The 19689-nt window shown below is 42.6% G+C and overlaps 1 protein-coding gene across 1 annotated transcript in view; it reads left to right on the plus strand.

Annotated features, from left to right (window-relative positions):
• The window catches only part of LOC124787955 (DNA polymerase subunit gamma-1, mitochondrial), a 169161-nt gene that overhangs the window by 104510 nt on the left and 44962 nt on the right, over positions 1-19689 (plus strand). The window contains exon 9 of the mRNA XM_047254958.1: positions 11936-12247. Coding sequence (XP_047110914.1) covers positions 11936-12247 — 312 coding nt within the window. The remainder of the gene's footprint in view (positions 1-11935; positions 12248-19689) is intronic.

A 19689-nucleotide genomic window follows, 5' to 3' on the forward strand; every position in this document is an offset into this window, starting at 1 on the left:
AACTGAACTCATTAAATTAACTGAATACATCAAAATTTTGTTCTTTTTAACAGTTTCTTCTACTAAAAGGTTTAAGCCCAGTTATTTGTTTAAATGATGAAATTAACAAATATCATTACACAAACAATACTTCTGACAAAACTGTTAATTACTTTGGAATTAAGTAAGGGCTGGCTTTGCTAATGTGTTTTTGAATAGAGCCAAATAGATCCTTTAAGAATACAGTTAGTTGTTCCTACAAATGTTTATAATTAGTTCAGAATTTATATTTGCTTATACATCAACAGTAGAATTTAAGTTACAGAACAGTTACTGATTTCACCCTGTAACAAAAGATACTAACTAGGAATAGTTGAAATAAATTACAAAATCAATTAGATACATAAAACCAACCCAAAAATTAGATTTCATGGTGTATTCTTTTGAAACTGAGGACCAACCTTTGTCTTTCATGAAAATACAAATTATACTCACGTATGTTAATGGTAATTAGTTAAAAGTGAAAAATTGAAAATTGAATTTTCAGGAGGCAGATGGCAAAACAAGAGGGGAAGTAAAAATATTCCAGCTTGCTTCGTCACAAGGTGCATCACTGACCAATTGCATGTTTCACATTTTGTTTCATTTCAGAAATATATGAGGTGGCCAAGTTAGGTGTGACACCCTGTGTAGTGTAGAATTAAAGCAAACTGTTCACATGAGTGTGTTTTTTTAATTCATACCAATTCTTTGAGAGAAGCTAATTTTCCCCAAAAAAATATTATAATGTTTGAGCATAGAATACGTTTTTGGACACTGCAGCAGACTAGCCTTTGCATTGTTTGTCTGTGATTCCATGCATGTGTTCATTTACGAAAGATTTGCCACCACCATAATTCAGTCTGCCAAATAATGTACACCAGAAGACTACCAAAAGCAATAGATACCTGGCTGGTCCAAAAACAGTGAGGAGTTGTACCAAAACTTTCTCAAAAATGGTGATCAAGAAATAGCAGATGAACAACTACACAGTTTAGATGCAACTAGACATTGAAAGTGGGTGGAAACAGTAGAAAGCCTAAATTTTCTGACAAGCATGGACCTCGTTATGGAAAGTAGGACGCAGGCCCCCCAACATGAAGGAATGAGACAACAGTTAGTCGGAATGCCATTCCTTCACATCTAGTAGCGACACCCAGAACACTAAACACAACAGAGTCAAGGTGAAATTAGAACTCAAAACCCTAAAAGCAAAAGCCACAGAAGCCAACCAATCCTGTCGCTTTACTTGTGAAGAAAACTCAACAGCACTTAAAAATGTTAAGCCAGCTAAAGCACCATGACTTGACAATGTCCATCCTAAATTCCTAACTAGCAGTGAGAAATACTCAAAAGTGTGAGTGTCTCATTTCTTCAGAGACATTATGCAAATCAGCAATGTCCCACAAGATTTGAAATACCTGAAGATGATTGCTGTATTAAAACCTGGCAAACCAGCTAAGACTAAGAGCTGCAGAACAGTAGCCTGGTATCTGTGACTTACAAGCTACTAGAACAGTTTATCATAGTATAATAAGTACAAGATTACTTGAAGCAATCTCTGTCAAACAAGCAGGCTTCCAGCCAAAACAACGCTGCACAGTTTAGTTCTGTAACTCACCATGTACATTTAGGCATAATTTCAAAGAAAACTTAAAACCACAGCTGCATTCATTGACTTATCGGCAGTCTATGATACAGTGAGGAGAGAAGACATGATATACAAGCTTCTTCATACAGTTCCTTACAAACCAATCGCTTGCATAACCAACAATGAGCTGTTCCAAGTAGTCATGGAATCCAACATCAGCTCCCCAACAAAGTTAAAAAATGGTTTATCACAGGGATAAGCTTTTCTCTCCTTTTCTTCAGCTTGTACACTACAGGCATGACAAAAACAAAATCAAGGAAATTTGGTTATGTTGACCCGAGAACTTCAGTGAAGTTGGAAAGTACTTCCACAAATGGAGACTCCAACCAACACCACCAAAACATAGGTTTCTTGTTTCCACCTAAATAATAAGCATGCTGGAAGATCATACGGTGTGAAAATGCTATACTTATTCACGGTAAAACATAAAAGTCTTGGTATAGCCTGTGGTAGAACTCTATATTTCAGAGAGCATCTGACAAAAACAGTTGAAATATTGAAAATGAGAAACATCATTCGAAAACTTCATGGTACAATCTAGGAAGCACTGCATTCACCAAACATTCTTCTGCTCTGAGTCTTGTCTTCTCAACCACTGATTATTGTGGTCCAGTTTTGCTAAACAGCCCGTATACACAAAAGATAGATGTCCAACTAAATAACACCATGAAAATGATTGCTAGTGTTATTAAATCAAAGACTACAGAATGGTGGCCAGTACTAAGCCACATTCCATACTTTCATATACAACACATAGACGCTCTCACAAATAGTACAATAAGATCATGAATGGTAAAAACCTACCAATCCGTGAGAATATCAGTGATGCAAATCATAGCTGACTCGAGTCTAGACGACCACTAAAAGTAACAGCAAGTGTCACTGCGAAAGTTCCATAGACTCAAGAATGTACTGGACGACAAGGTTATAATATGCCATGTATCACCCAAAAACACCAGGCCTTGACTTGCCCACACAAAACATGGTTAATGATGAAGAGAACTAGAACCTAACACGGCAGATGTGCATTTTTTTTATTTTTTTTTAATTTTTTTTTTACTCACACATCTGGTAAGCAACCACTCCATTTTGTTATTCCGGAGACCCACTGACTATCAGACACATCACAGAAGAATGCCCCACAAGATCATACTTGGTAGATCAGGAGACTTCCTGCTGGGAGCTCAAAATGCTCTAGATGTTTGTTTATAAGATTCTATATTGTAAATATTATCCTCTACACTCTTTGTATCATTGTTGTAGTTGTGATCTTCAGTCCAGAGACTGGTTTGATGCAGCTCTCCATGCTTCCCTATCCTGTGCAAGCCTCTTCCTCTCGGAGTAACTGCTGCAACCTACATCCTTCTGACTTTGCTTTGTGTATCCATTTCTTGGTCTCCTCCTATGATTTTTACCCTCCATGCTTCCCTTCAGTAATAAATTGGTGATCCCTTGATGCCCCAGAATGTGTCCTATCAACCAATCCCTTCTTTTAGTCAGGTTGTGCCACAAAGTCCTCTTCTCCCCAACTCTATTCAGTACCTCCTCATTAGTTAAGTGATCTACCCATGTTATCTAAAGCATTCTTCTGTAGCACCGCAATTTGAAAGCTTCTGTTCTCTTCCTGTCTAAACTATTTATTGTCGGTGTTTCACTTCCAAATATGGCTACATTCCATACAAATACTTTCAGAAAAGACTTCCTGACACTTAAATCTATACTCAATGTTAACAAATTTCACTTCTTCAGAAACAATTTCCTTGCCATTGTAAGCCTACATTTTATATCCTCCCTACTTCGACCATCATCAGTTAATTTGCTCCACAAATAGCCAAACTCATCTACTGTTTTAAGTGTCTCATTTCGTAATCTAATTCCCTCAGCATCACCTGATTTAATTCGACTAGATTCTATTATCCTCATTTCACTTTTGTTGGTGTTCATCTTATATCCACCTTTCAAGACACTGTCCATTCTGTTCAGCTGCTCTTCCAGGTCCTTAGCTGTCTCTCACAGAATTACAATGTCATCAGCAAACCTCAAAGTTTTTATTTCTTCTCCATGGATTATAATTCCTACTTCAAGTTTTTCTTTTGTTTCCTTTACTGCTTGCTCAATATACAGATTGAATGACACGGAGATAAGCTACAACCCTGTCTTACTCCCTTTTCAACCACTGCTTCCCTTTCATGCCCCTCGACTCTTACAACTGCAGTTTGATTTCTGTACAAACTATAAATAGCCTTTGACTCCCTGTATTTTACCCCTGCCACCCTAATAATTTGAAATAGAGTATTCCAGTCAACATTTTCAAAAGCTTTCTCTAATGCTGCAAATGCTAGAAACATAGGTTCGCCTTTCCTTAATGTATCTTGTAAGATAAGTCGTAGGGTCAGTATTGCCTCACATGTTCCAGTATTTCTATGGAATCCAAACTGATCTTCCCCAAGGCCATCTTCTGCCAGTTTTTCCATTCATCTGTAAAGAATTCGTATTAGTTTTTTGCAGGCATGACTTATTAAACTGATATTTCAATAATTTTCACACCTGTCGACACCTGCATTCTTGGAGATTGGAATTATTATATTCCTCTTGAAGTCTGAGGGTATTTTGCCTGTCTCATAGATCTTGATCACCAGATGATAGAGTTTTGTCGTGATGGAATGTTGTCTACTCCTGGGACCTTTTCTTGAAGTGGGTCTTTCGATGCTCTGTTAATTCTACACCCAGTATCATATCTCCTATTTCATCTTCATCTACATCCTCTTCTGTTTCCATAATGTTGCCCTCAACTACATCACCCTTGTATAGACCCTCTATATACTCTATGAAGATGGTGTCTGTTCTTTCGGACCTATCAGAAAGAACAGATACCTTCGGTGACCATGCACCACTATAGAATGAAATGATAATTAAATCAAGACCCTACACTGTCAACAGGCATTGATATACATCAACGGAGACAGTTGAAAATGTGTGCCCCAACTGGGACTCGAACCCGGGATCCCCTGCTTACATGGCAGATGCTCTATCCATCTGAGCCACCAAGGGCACAGAGGATAGTGTGACTGCAAGGATTTATCCCTCATATGCTCCCTGTGAGATCCACATTCCAAGCTTAATTTCCACACACTACATTCGTAGTGCTCCTGCCCATTACACTCATTACTCGTGGTAGACAATCTTACTGAGTCCTGTAAGAGTTCGGGCAATACGTGTGCATCCGCACAGAAGAGGGAGGTCAATGGCCGGTTAACTACATGAAGATGGTATCTGTTCTTTCGGACATGTCTGAAAGAACAGATGCCATCGGTGACCATGCAGCACTCTAGAATGAAATGATGATTAAATCAAGACCCGACGCTGTCGACAGGCATTGATATACATCAACGGGGACATTAAGTTGGGAATGTGGGTCTCATAGGGAGCATGCAAGGGATAAATCCCTGCAGTTGCACTATCTGCTGTGCCTCGGTGACTCAGATGGATAGAGCGTCTGCCATGTAAGCAGGGGCTCCCGGGTTTGAGTCCTGGTCGGGGCACACATTTTCAACTGTCCCCGTTGATGTATATCAACGCCTGTCGACAGCATAGGGTCTTGATTTAATTATCCTTTCACTCTATACACTCCTTCCAACTTTCTGCTTTCCCTTCTTTGCTTAGGACTGGTTTTCCATCTGAGCTCTTGATATTAATACAAGTGGTTCTCCTTTCTGCAAAGGTCTCTTTCATTTTCCTGTAGGCAGTCTCTCTCTTACACCAAGTGATATATGCCTCTACATTCTTATATTTGCCCTTGAGCCATCCTTGCTTAGTCATTTTGCACTTCCTGTCGATCTCATTTTTGAGATGTTTGTATTCCTTTTCACCTGCTTCGTTTACTGCATTTTTATATTTTCTCCTTTCATCAATTAAATTCAATACCTCTTCTGTTACCCAAGGATTTCTACTTGCTCTTGTCTTTTTAGTCACTTGAACCTCTGCTGCCTTCACTATTTCATCTCTCAAAGCTACCCGTTCTTCTTCTGCTGTATTTCTTTCCCCTGTATTTGCCAGTAGTTCCCCAATGCTCTCTCTGAAACTCTCTACAACCTGTTGTGGTTCTTTCAGTTTATCTCCTTAAATTCATATCTTTTTGCAGTTTCTTCAGTTTTAATATACGGTTCATGACCAATAAATTGTGGTCAGAGTCCGCATCTGCCCCTGGAAATGTCTTACAATTTAAAACCTGGTTCCTAAATTTCTGTCTTACCATTATATAATCTACCTGAAATCTTCCAGTGTATTCAGGCCTCTTCCACATATACAGCCCTCTTTCATGATTCTTAAACCAAGTGTTAGCTATGACTGCTGTGCTCTGCGCAAAATTCTACCAGGCAGATTCCTCTTTCATTCCTTACGCCCAGTCCATATTCACCTACTACTTTTACTTCTCTTCCTTTCCCTACTATCGAATTCCAGTCCCCCGTGACTATTACATTTTTGTCTCCCTTAACTATCTGAATATTTTCTTTTATCGCATCATACATTTCTTCAATTTCTTCATCTGTGGAGTTAGTTGGCATATAAACTTGTACTACTGTGGTAGGCATCGGCTTCATGTCTATCTTGGCTGCAATAATGCATTCACTACACTGTTCATAGTGGCTTATCCTTGCTCCTATTTTTTTGTTCATTATTAAACATCTTGTTCCTCCTGCCACCAAACTTCACTAATTCCCACTACATCTAGCTGTAACCTATCCATTTCCCTTTTTAAATTTTCTAGCCTGCCTGTCCAATTAAGGGATCTGACATTCCACGCTCCGATCCGTAGAATGCCAGTTTCGATTCTCCTGATGGCGACATCCTTCTGAATAGTCTCCACCTGGAGATCCTGATGGGGACTATTTTACCTCCAGAATATTTTACCCAAGAGGATGCCGTCATCATTTAACCATACAGTAAAGCTGCATGCCCTCAGGAAAAATTATGGCTGTAGTTTCCCCTTGCTTTCAGCCATTCACAGTACCAGTACAGCAAGTCCACTTTGGTTAATGTTACAAGACCAGATCAGTCAATCATCCAGACTGTTGCCACTGCAACTACTGAAAAGGCTGCTGCCCCTCTTCAGGAGCCATATGTTTGTCTGGCCTCTCAACAGATCCCCTCTGTTGTGGTTGCACCTATGGTATGGCTATCTGTATTGCTGAGGCACGCAAGCCTCCCCAACAACGGCAAGATCCGTGTTTCATAGGGGGGGGGACTCTTTGTATCAATGTGTCAAAAAGACACAACACACTGCATACTGTACAAAAGATTGTTTATAAATATAAGTTAGGAAAGGGGCTAATTTCAAGATGTAAGATTTAATAGAAATTCCATCAGAAACTTGTGCCTTATTCATTTTGAGCACTCATAATTGTTGTTTAACACCAGTGGCCTTTTTTCAGTATTTCTTGAGTGACAGTGAGAGAGTGAGAGAGAGAGAGAGAGAGAGAGAGAGAGAGAGAGAGTGAGTGAGTGAGTGAGTGAGTGAGTGAGTGCGTGTCAACATTGGTACTGTAGCATACTTATGTGAGAACACATTTCTGAATTTAGAATTTCATTTCAGCTTCCTTGACTCCTCTCTTCAATTTCATTATCAGAGTGGCACAGGGGGGATTGCATACAGGCTTGAATCCTTTGGTTACTTATGACCAGAAACACTTTGCCAGGATCTGACTTTGGGAAATTTTCACATTCTTCGCACATAACCCTTCCTACGGATGTGCATTCTGCTTGTTAGTCTTCTCTATCAGTTTCTGTTCATTCTCTGATGTAATGAGAATATAGTAATCTGTGTTTTTACGAAGTGCTTTGGATGGAACATTTAAATCAAGGTGGGTCTTTGCCATCTTTTGTTAGTTTACTTGGTTTATAATGGTTTTGAGCTTTAACCACAATTGTTCTGTGTTTGTAAAATTTTAACTGAATATTCTGAGTTTATTTGATCTACATCTATAGTTCACCAGCCACATCATAGTGTGTGATGGAGGGTTGTTGGTAACTGACTGTTAGTTCAACCAAACATACATTCTCTTAGCTTTCTTAATGAGTTTATTGTCTTTGGGGAGCCTCATATCCATAATACCACCATAATTGCTAATCTGTGTTTCATTGGTGACACTTGTGCAAAGATCGAGTCTGTTTCTTTCACTAGTAGGCCAGTGGACTAGTTAGTTATTTGCAAATGTGTTCAGTATTACTTCATAAAACTGTTTGTCCTTGCTGCTGATTATGTATCTGTAGTTTCCCCAGGTGTTAGAGAACAAGTTAAAGTCATTACCTACTGTTACAATATGCTTGGGAAATTTCCACGCTATCAAGTTTCATTTGTCTTTGAAAGACTCTATGACTGATGTGTCTAAATCTGGTGGCCTGTAGAAACATTCGATTATTAATCCAAGTCCACCCACTCCATTTACTGTTGGCAGTATTAGCTCACAGACAGACTCATTTTGGACCTTGCTAGACCTAATGTTTCTGATTCTTACCATAACCACTGCTGTTGTTCTTGAACATTCTAATCTATCTTTCCTATATCAAACAATGGAAAATCAGGGATTGAATGTAACAATATTATGAATAGGATAATTGCTATTCACCATATAGCGTGGATGCTGTATAGCAGATAGGCACTACAAAAAGACTATCACACAAAATAAACTTCACACACACACACCGCTTCAGCTGCCAGAGACTGAGACTGCAGTCGTGTGTGTGTGTGTGTGTGTGTGTGTGTGTGTGTGTGTGTGTGTGTGTCATCTGTTTTTGACAAAGACCGTGTTAGCCGAAACCTTATTTTTTGTGAGACAGTATTTTTGTAGTGCCTTATTTTTGTAGTGCCTATCTGCTACTCAGCATCTCTGCTATATGGTGAGTAGCAACTATCCTGTTCATAATATTGTTACTATTTTTCCTATATACATTTCACATGTCGATAAAAATTTCTCTACTCTCTAAAGTGGATTTGAACCAAGTCTCAGTTCTAAATATGGGGTCGGGGTAAATGATATTTAAAAGGTTCTTGGACATTGTTGTGAATGCTCCAACAATTCTTCTTCTTCCTGGTGTTTTCCTATGCTTCCACAAGCTTGGCATGTTATTTCGGATGTGATAATGTTAGTTGTAATGGGTGGCCATATGCCATTCCTGACACTGTCACTTCTCCCGGAATGGAATCTGTGTACCCTATCTGCCTGTGTCTAGTGTACATCATGTTCAAGTGTGAGAATGTTTTCTAAATGTTTGCATAGCATCTGTCTGAGGTGAGACATAGGTATGAGCCCAGTATTTACCTGTTCAGATGTGGGAAACCACCTAAAAGGCTTGCCAGCACATCTGGCCCTCGTGATTAATCCGGCAGGTGGATTCGATTCGCGATCAGCATGCTACCTTGTATCCCAGGAGCAGGTACCTTAATATGCTTGGCTAGCTGGGCAATTAACAACTAATATTTTAAGAGCCTCATTCTCCACATCTGCATCCTGATCTGTTACAGTAGTTGCTTTGTCTTCTGCGGGTTTTTCTACTAGAGGTCTCGGTGTTTCTCTTAACTCTTAAAAATATTCACATTTCATGCACACACTGCAACATGCATGCCCATTTCCAATGTATACTGCATGCCAAACCTATCCATGATGACTTTTCAAGTGTAGTGTAGGTTGAGAAATCAACATCAGAGCTCATAGCAGAACTAGTGAAGTCTCTTTAGACTCTCCACACAATTCCTGACAAGAGGGCCTTCGTAAGTCTTCAGAATGATGCTGCTAAAACCCCATTCTGAGTGAAGCTACCTGTCATCACCATTTCCATCACACTCTCCAGAGAAACAACAATGATGTCATATCCCAAACAACAGATATTATTGGTGCCACAATCAGTGATGATCTATAGCTGACTGCAACTTGTGCTCTCAATAGTTTCTGGAACAGTCACTTTCAGATGGAAGATGATATCTCTTGATGTACAAAGTGACTGCTTGCTGAGATGGTCCTCTTCCATGACAACATTTCTCTAAGACGGACCCCCATCCACACCTAAAATTTGAACTGCCTACAACAAACAGACCCTTCTTTTGCTTCAATAGGTGCCTGACCTTAACAGAGGGGAGGTGGGATCCCACGGGCTCTTTCTCAATATCAGTGGAAGTCAGTGCCTCAAATTTGTTTGTTAGAAGTATTGCAGTAGCCCTTTGGCCAACAGCCACAGACAGCCTTGCCTGAGAAACAGTGCCAGATCTGGACACAACCCAGCCACCATCAGGAGACCACTTTGTGATGGACAGTAGTTTGCTCTGCACTGTGAGTTTCCTCATGATGTTAAAAAACTTTCAGTAATTGTTCCTCACCATGTAGCCTCAATGTGAAGATGTCATCAGGTAATTACTAAAACCACAATCTCAAAACAGCAGCTAGTGGTGGCTTCTGTCGGTCCTCTGTGTAAAGGTTTGCCACCGAGGGTAAAAAAAAAAAAAAAAAAAGAGGCTTCCCCTTGCCACTTTGCAACTCTTCCAAATATTCATTCTGAAAAACTCATACCTCAGTAATGAAGTTAGGTATTTCTCCAACTAGTGCCATTTATGCTAAGAAATTTATAAGTGCTACACTGATAAATAAGATGTTAACATCAAATTAATATATCCAAGTGCTTAAATGAAGTAATACAGCACTTAAGATTCTGGTTTATTGTTTTGGAAGAGTTAAGTTCATGTCACTTTCCAGCAATCTTGTTTTGCATTTGTTGTTATTTTATAAATTATTTTAGATGAATACTGGAATGGTTTTCTCTCTGTAGACCTTGCCATCTAGGAGTTAGTATTCTATGCCCAGTTACTTCAGTTTTGATGGAATTCTAAACTTTAACCTAAACTTGTGAAACAAAAATAATAATTGGGAAGGGCAGGAAAGATCACTTCCAATATTGAAGGTATCAGTGTTTAAAAGTGTACCAGTTTTTCCATTTACTTATTAGTTATGGAATCATCTTCTGGAGCAATTCATTGCCATAAAAAAGTTTGACACTTACTAGAGTTGTGTGTGGAATGTTTCAAAAAATGTTTTGCCATAGTCATTTTAAGCAAGTAAGGATACCAACCACTACCTCACACTGTATCTTTTCTATTATGACTTTCATACCTGACAACCCTTCTTATGATGAAACAAATGAAACATACTAACATAATAATACAAGAAGTAAATGTGACCTACACTGTAACCTAAAGAATTCGTCTCTAATACAAAAAGGTGTAAAATGCACAAACACCAAAATCTTAACTCGCTTCCAAATAATAAGAAATCCTCTGTGGTATTAACAAATTATTTGAAAGTGATTTAAATCATTTTTGCTCGTGATGAATCAATATTTTTAACAGACAGAGTTGTTTCCCACATTTTTTGATTTTAGTGCCATAATTTGTATTTGTTTTTCTGTTTTATTTTTGTATGAGTAATGATGTTACTGTAATAAATGTGGAAAATATGGGTAGTATGTTTAGATTTTGCAAGGTGTAAAAGTTGCACATTGACCTGACATGGAAATTTCATAAAACAAAATTTCCGAATGACTACCATTATACCATTTATTTAATATAGAACTAGTTTCAGGATTTCACCTCTCATTATCAAAAATAACGAAAGTCACTTGTTGTGAACCTCAAACATTGTTGCTGCATAAAAACATATAAGAGCATATGAATTATCCGTATGTGATAGTGCCTATCTGTGACGCAACACCTCCACTATATGGTGAGTGGCAATTTTCCTTTTCATAATATTGCTACATATGATGGTGCATGTATACATAAGAGTGTGGTGGTGCATGTATACATCAGAGTGCCAACTGATGAGCAGGGGTACTCGAACTGCCCACTAGCCAAGCAATCAAAAAACAGACTGCTTATGAAATGACACTTGGATGTTTATGTGTGTCACCATGTGGATAGTCTACATGCTCTGAGATGGTTATGTATGACAGTGGCATGTAACATTTCTTCTTAGTGACCTCACAACAGGTGATCTTTGTTGCAATTGCGAATGAGAGGTGAACTCTTGAAACTAGTTATGTCCTAAATAAATGGTACATAGTGATATCTATTTGGAGACGCCTAAAATTCCAAGTCAAATGAGCTGTATTACCTTATCCTAAATTCTTTGCCATGATAAATAAGATTGTACACTGATGATTTGATGGTTGAAGGACAGATGTCATGTACATTGGTTTAAGAACACTCCTTACACTGTTCAGGTGATAGTATGTGGAACACTGACTCGGCGTGCAGTGGAGCCAACATGGATGACTGCATCAAATGCAAGGAGTGATCGTGTGGGATCAGAACTGAGAGCAATGGTGCGAGCTCCGCCAGGCTACTGCATCGTTGGTGCAGATGTGGATTCTCAGGAGTTGTGGATAGCCGCACTGCTGGGAGACGCTGCTCAGACACGAATACACGGTGGAACACCACTTGGCTGGATGACATTAGCCGGGAAAAAGAAAGATGGCACAGATATGCACAGTGTGACAGCCAAGGCAGCTGGCATAACACGTGACCAAGCCAAGGTTTGTGGAGGCCACAATTGTTCCCTTGTTTAACTGTTTGTGTTTGTGACATGTAATTTTACATGCATTAGCAGTGTGAAAATATGTACACACACACACACACACACACACACACACACACACACACACACACACACACACACACACACATATACACGTGCGCGCGCACAAACACAACTCACACACATGACTGCAGTCTCAGGCAACTGAAACCACACTGCAAGCAGCAGCACCAGTGCATGATGGGATTGGTGACTGGGTGGGGGTAAGGAGGAGGCTGGGGCGGGCAGGGGAATGGGTTGTATGATGGGGATGGCAGACAGTGAAATGTTGCAGGTTAGGCAGAGGGCTGGGGAGAGTTGGGGAGGGGAGGAGGAAGTCGTGGAAAAGGAGAGGGGGGGGGGGGAAGACTGGGTGTGGTGGTGGGATACTAGCTGTGTAGTTCTGGAATGGGAACGGGGAAGGGACTGGATGGGCGAGGACAGGAGGGTTACAGGAACGTAGGATGTACTGCAGAGAAGGTTCCCACCTGCACATTTCAGAAAAGCTGGTGTTGGTGGGAAGGTTCCATATGGCACAGACTGTGAGGCAGTCATTTAAATGAAGGATATCACATTTGGCAGGTTGTTCAGCAACAAGGTGGTCCACTTGTTTCTTGGCCACAGTTTGTTGCTGGCCATACATGCAGACAGAGGCTTGTTGGCTGTCATGCCTACATGGAATACAGCACAGTGGTTGCAGCTTAGCTTGTAGACCACATGACTGGTTTCATAGGTAGCCCTGCCTTTGGTGGAATAGGTGATGTTGCTGACCGGATTGGAGTAGTAGTAGTAGTAGTTGGTGGTGGTGGTGGTGGGAGGATGTATGGGACAGGTCTTGCATCTAGGTCTATTACAGGAGTATGAGCCATGAGGTAAGGGATTGGGAGCAGAGGTTGTGTAAGGATGGACGAGTATATTGTGTAGGTTCGGTGGATGGCGGAATACCACTGTGGGAGGGGTGGGAAGGATGGTGGGCAGAACATTTCTCATTTCAGGGAAAGACAAGAGGTAATCGAAACCCTGGTGGAGAATGTAATTCAGTTGCTCCAGTCCTGGGTGGTAATGAGTTACAATGGGAATGCTCCTCTGTGGCCAGATGGTGGGACCTTGGGAGGTGATGGGAGACTGGAAAGATAAGGCATGGGCTATTTGATTTTATACGAGGTTGGGAGGATGATTACAGTCAGTAAAGGCTACAGTGTATATTTCAAGAGGGACTGCTCGTCACTGCAGATGTGACGGCCACGGGTGGCTAGGCTGTATGGAAGGGACTTCTGGGTATGGAATGGGTGGCAGCTGTTGAAATGGATGTATTGCCGGTGGTTAGTAGGTTTGGTATGCTGAACACGCTGCCAAACATGATATCCTTCATTTCAACGACTGCTTCACAGCCTGTGCCATATGGATCCTTCCCACCAACACCAGCTTTTCTGAAATGCGCAGGTGGGAACTTTCCCTTCAATATATACTACGTTCCCATAACCCTACTGGCCTCAATCTTTGTTAGTTGCTGTCCTCACCCATCCAGCCCCTTCCCTGCTCCCATTCCACCACGACACCCAGTCTTCTTCTCCTTCTCCTTCTCCTTCTTCTTCTTTTCTCGCTACTCCCCCCCCCCCCCCCCCTCACACCACCCCTCCCCAATAACTGGGTATCTGCCCCTGCCCAGGCGTATTAGGGATTTGATATAGGTACTGACACTAATACTGATTTCATTCGTCTTTTCAGTGGTACAAGGATTAAATTGGGACAATTCTCATGGGTTTTCCCTTGTAAAGGAACATTTGAAAATTGATATAAGTTTTTCGGATTTTGCTTTGCTACCCATAGTTTCAGCTCCTGTCTCCTTCGTTAGGTACTGGTCACTAACTTTGGGGCTACAAACAGCCTGTACAAATGACCAGAATTTCTTTGTGTTTTGTGAAAGATCATGTGGCAGTATTCTGCTACAGTAGTCATTGGAGGCTTCATGCTTTGCTCTCTTAACAAGACATGTTTCATTCAGCATCTTTCTATATACAGTCTTATGCTTTGTTTAACACCTGTTATGCAGTAGTCTCTGTTTCTTTAGAAGTTTCTTTACAGTGACTGTCTACCACGGAGGCTCCCTCCCATTATGAACTGTTCTACAGGGTACATAGCTATCCAATGCATGGTCAACTATTCTTTAAAAGCTGAGTCAGAGTTCCTCCTCATGCCTCTACCCAGTGCTGGAAGTTTCGAGTTCCTCATTGAGTTATGACACTACTCATTTTTTGTGTAGTTTACTGAATATATATGTCTTTCTGCTTGTTTTAGTTCTCCTTTGTACTTTGGTAATCATTGTTGTCACAACCGAATCATGGTCACTGATACCAGTTTTGATGTGGACGTCTTCAAAGAGGTCAGCCGTATTTATTGCCATTAGATCTAATATTTTACTATCGTGAGTGGGGTTCCAAACTATCTGTTCTAGGTACTTTTCAGAGAAGGCATTAAGTAAAGTTTCACAGGATGTCTTATCACATGCACCACTAACAAAACTGTAATTTTTCCCAATTAACTGTTGAATGATTAAAGTCTACACTGATGATTACAGTATGATTGGGGAACTTACATACAAGTGAACTGAAATTTTCTCTAAAGTTTTCAGTTACATCAGGAGAGGAGTCTGGTGGACGACTGGGTGTCGTGGTGGAATGGGAGCAGGGAAGGGGCTGGATGGGTGAGGACAGCAACTAACATAGATTGAGGCCAGTAGGGTTATGGGAACGTAGTATATATTGCAGGGAAAGTTCCCACCTGCGCATTTCAGAAAAGCTGGTGTTGGTGGGAAGGATCTGCAGCTTCAATTTCTATCTTGGTGTATTTGAGTTTTTTGCCTACTGTGAAAAATACACCACCTCTGTTTCCCATTAGCCTACGTTTTTGATATACACTTAAATTTTGCCCAAAAATCTCACTGCTATCAATTTCAGGTTTTAACCAACATTCTGTACCTAATATTATGTGAGCTTCATTGCTTTTCAGGAGCACTGAACTATGGCACTTTGTTGCAAATGCTTCGGCAGTTTACCACTAGGATTTTAATAGTCTTACCTTTTACCACTAGGATTTTAATAGTCTTACCTGTGGGAGGCATTTCCTTTAATCATACACTGATGCTCGTGGGCGTCCTACACTATTGGTACCTGGGTTGGATGGAGAGTTATGTAATCTAAATGACCCTTGTGCCGTTGTGTGCACCCCATGAACAGTCAGCCACCTAAGTAGCAGCAGAATTGCAGCAAAGGACAACAGACCTTTAGCATCTAGAGTAGCACTGTGGGACAATACCAAAAATGGAAAGGGTTTTTCTTTTGCAGAAGAGAGCCATGAAGAATTGTAGCAAAGGGCAAAAGACTATAATCCTTCATGGTTCTCTTATGCAAAACAAAATACCTTTTCACATATACACTGTCCAACCAACAATTTCGAGATGCTATCTTTCACTGAATCTTAAACTGAGCTAGCGGGATGCACTTCACCTGTTTTGGGGAAACTATTTCGTCCAGTGTCATGAGGAGGCAAATACAAAAGGGTAAGGGTCTATTAATCGTCGGCAGTTCAAACATACTGTGAATGGTGGTACCCATTAGGGAAATGGCAGCAAGGGACAGGAAAGTACACCAGGTGCACTCAATGTGTGTGCCTGGAGGTCTCATTCAACATGTTGAAGAGGCTATTCCAGCAGCCATTGAGGGAAAAGGGTGCAACCAACTGCATACCGAGGAGCATATTGGAACAAACAATGCCTGTCATCTGGTCTCAGAGGTCATACATGTGCCATTCCAGCAACTGGGACGGAAGGTTGAGAAGACTGGCCTGTGAACGGAGTTTCAGTGAAGCTCACAATTTGCAACATTGTCCCCTTGATTCTGAGTCGAGTGGAAGGACTAAACCAGAAACTTGGAAGGTTATGTGACAAGCTAGGCTGCGACTTCCTGGACTTGTGCCATAGGGTTGAGAACTGTAGGGTCCATCTAAATGGGTCAGGTGTACACTACACATGGCTCTCTTCTGCAAAATAAAAACCGTTTACATTTTAGGTACTGTCCCACAGTGCTAGTCTAGATGACAAATCTGGATGTATGAAGCTAAGATACACAAACCATAGAGTTTCAGTAGCTTGGTTTTTTTACTAATCATCATAATATTTATAGACTGTCTGTTGTTGCGTACATGATCACTTTATGTCTCCGTGTAAGCCTTTCACATATGTTTATATTCGAAACTCAAAAATAATACATGGAAGGTTGTTGTTGAGAATTGCCAAATTCTTATGTAGAAGTGCTGAATTGTTGATAGGGGCATCCAAAATACTTGCAGTCCCGCCTAGGGCGGTGTTTCGCCGCACACCCAACCTCCATCCCTGTGCCCCCCCAATCCCCTGTCACAGGGATCATGCCCCTGTGGAAGACCCAAGTGCAAGACCTGCCAAATCCACCCACCCAGCACTACCTACTCCAGATCTGTCACTGGCTTACCCTACCCCATCAGAGGCTGGGCTACCTGTGAAAGCAGACATGTTACACACCAGCTCTGCTGAAAACACTGCACAGTGTTTTACATTGGTATGACAATCAACCAACCATCAACTAGAACGAATGCTCACCACCAAACTGTTGCCAAAAACGAGATGGACCACCCAGTGATGCAACGTGCAGCAGAACACAACATGCAAGATTTCAGTGGGTGCTTCACAGCCTTTGCCATGTGGATCCTCCCCACCACCAGCAGCTTTGCTGAGTTGCACCTTTCACTCCTGTAATCGTCCTGAAATAAACTTAAGCTAACTCACTGCTCCCCAACCCCCACCCAATTGTGTGTGTGTGTGTGTGTGTGTGTGTGTGTGTGTGTCTACACACACCATCCCCTGCCTCAGTACCCTTGTCCCATTTGTCTCTCCACATCAGCTAGTTGTGTGTGTTATCTCATGCTCTAGTCTATGATATCGCATGCCACTGTCTGCAACTTAGCCCATCTATCTGCGCCCCTATCTAGCCCACAGACAGCTCTCCACTGTCCCACTAGGCGCTCTCCCCCTCCCCAGCCCACTTCATCCTTCCTGCCCCTCTCCATCCCCCACCCCAACACAACCCAACCCAACCCCCAACCATGATCTAAGATCATTCCTGCTGCTCAGTATTTGTCATTAATCCTTTTAAGTGCACAATGAGAAAGCTGTGTTACTGTAACAAGTATGTTACATTAACCAAAATTCGTGTAGCAAGTGTAGGTTCAGATATAGCTTGGCATGCATTCCACCACAGGCAATTAGGCACATTCCGTAGTACAGACTTTTGTGGACTGGCAAGACAGCCAATCCACTAGGACGGGAGGCCGAAGGGCACACGTTTAAGCTCACGCAGGATGTCGTGAGGTCTGGAACAGGACAAGGTCTTTATAGTAGCAAAAATAGTACGTAGCTTCTGGAATACTTAACTTTAATCCATAATTGGTGAACATAGGTCTGACGGTACATGCATCACAAGATAAATAGCAATTGATAATGGCGCCTTGCTAGGTCGTAGCAAATGACATAGCTGAAAGCTATGCTAACTATAGTCTCGGCAAATGAGAGCGTATTTTGTCAGTGAACCATCGCTAGCAAAGTCGGCTGTACAACTGGGGCGAGTGCTAGGAAGTCTCTCTAGACCTGCCGTGTGGCGGCACTCGGTCTGCAATCACTGACAGTGGCGACACACGGGTCCGACGTATACTAACGGACCGCGGCCGATTTAAAGGCTACCACGTAGCAAGTGTGGTGTCTGGCGGTGACACCACATTCCTCCCCCGCAAATCGGCGTACGGTTGTGTTATAAGGCTTCCGCCCGCCGTGGGGAGGACCCCATGTTGACGTATGCGACGAGGTGGGGAGCCTAACAACAGGCGAGGCTGTGCCACCTGCACCCTGCCATTCGGTCCGAGGGGAGCTAGGAAACGCCTGAAAACCTAGTCCAGGGTGCACGCCAACATGCGGTGTATGCACCCGTAAAGAGACAGGAGGGGCCGAAGGGTCGACCTCCATCGGGTCGGGGCACCCGACGGGCGAAGTCGCCATGTGGTACGGAGCGGGCAAGAGTTCCATGTCGGAGGACAGCTGGTCACGGGAAGCGATCGGCGGCGCGTGACCCTGGGAGGCGCCCGGCGGTTGCAGCAACGCATCCACTGCGGGCGTCGCCGGCGGGAGAACAGGCGGCAGCGGCGGTGGCGGCGCGTCGCCATGGGGCAAAAGGAAGGCATTGTCGGTAACACCTGGGGCTGAGGCGAGCCAGTAGATGGGTCCCCAGGGTGCTGACCGGACGGCACCGTCGCTGAAAGCAGACGGGGAGCGGCAGAACCCGTGCGACGACAGAGGCGCAGCTGATTGAGATGCCGACGCACCTCACCAGAGGCCCCCAAAACCAGATACATAGTGCGGCTGAGGCAGCGAAGAATGCGCCCTGCGAGCTAACGCCGTGAACCTCGATAGTTGCGATAGTATACAACGTCGCCTGGGGCAAAAGCAGGTGTCTGCCACTGAACAGGAACCTGATGCGGCGGATGTAGCAAAGACATCAAGGTGCGATGAGGGCGACCGTGCAACAACTCAGCTGGAGAGTGACCATCTCGGGGCTGAGAGCGATACGAGGACAAAAAGAGCAACAACGCATCCTCCTGAGAATGCGACTTTTTCAACTTCAACATCTGGGACTTGAAAGTCTGGACCAATCGTTCAGCGGCACCGTTTCACTGTGGCGAAAATGGCGCGGACGACAGATGTTGAATACCATTGGCCTTGCAGAATGACTGAAATTCTGCGGACATGAATTGTGGGCCATTGTCGGAAACAATAGTCTGTGGAAGACCTTCAATGCAAAAGATAGCGGACAACGCTTGGATGGTGGCAGATGACGTCGTGGAAGACATCCGGACAACAAAAGGAAAATTACTGAATGAATCTACCACAACCAACCATCGAGCATTCCAGAATGGACTAGCAAAATCGATGTATAAGTGTTGCCAAGGGGTAGTGGCTTTTGGCCATGCAAAGAATTTCCGCGGTGGTGCGGATTGTTGTTCGGCACACGCCATGCAAGAAGAGCACATTTTCGTAATCGCAGCATCGATGCCGAGCCAAGTACAGTGCTGACGAGCAAGTTGTTTCGTTCGCACTATACCCCAATGTCCTTGGTGGAGAAGCCGTAAGACAGAGGACTGTAACGAACGTGGGACCACGACCCTGGACTGATCATTATCAGAACGCAACAGCAAAACACCACGTCGAACAAAAAGTCTCTCCTTGTGAGCAAAAAATCGGTGAACCAACGGATCCTCGATCCGTGACTTTGACAAGGGCCATTGCATAGCAACAAAACGCAGAACGGTAGCAAGGACAGG

Source organism: Schistocerca piceifrons, chromosome 3 (assembly GCF_021461385.2).
Source record: "Schistocerca piceifrons isolate TAMUIC-IGC-003096 chromosome 3, iqSchPice1.1, whole genome shotgun sequence".
Lineage (NCBI taxonomy): Eukaryota > Metazoa > Arthropoda > Insecta > Orthoptera > Acrididae > Schistocerca > Schistocerca piceifrons.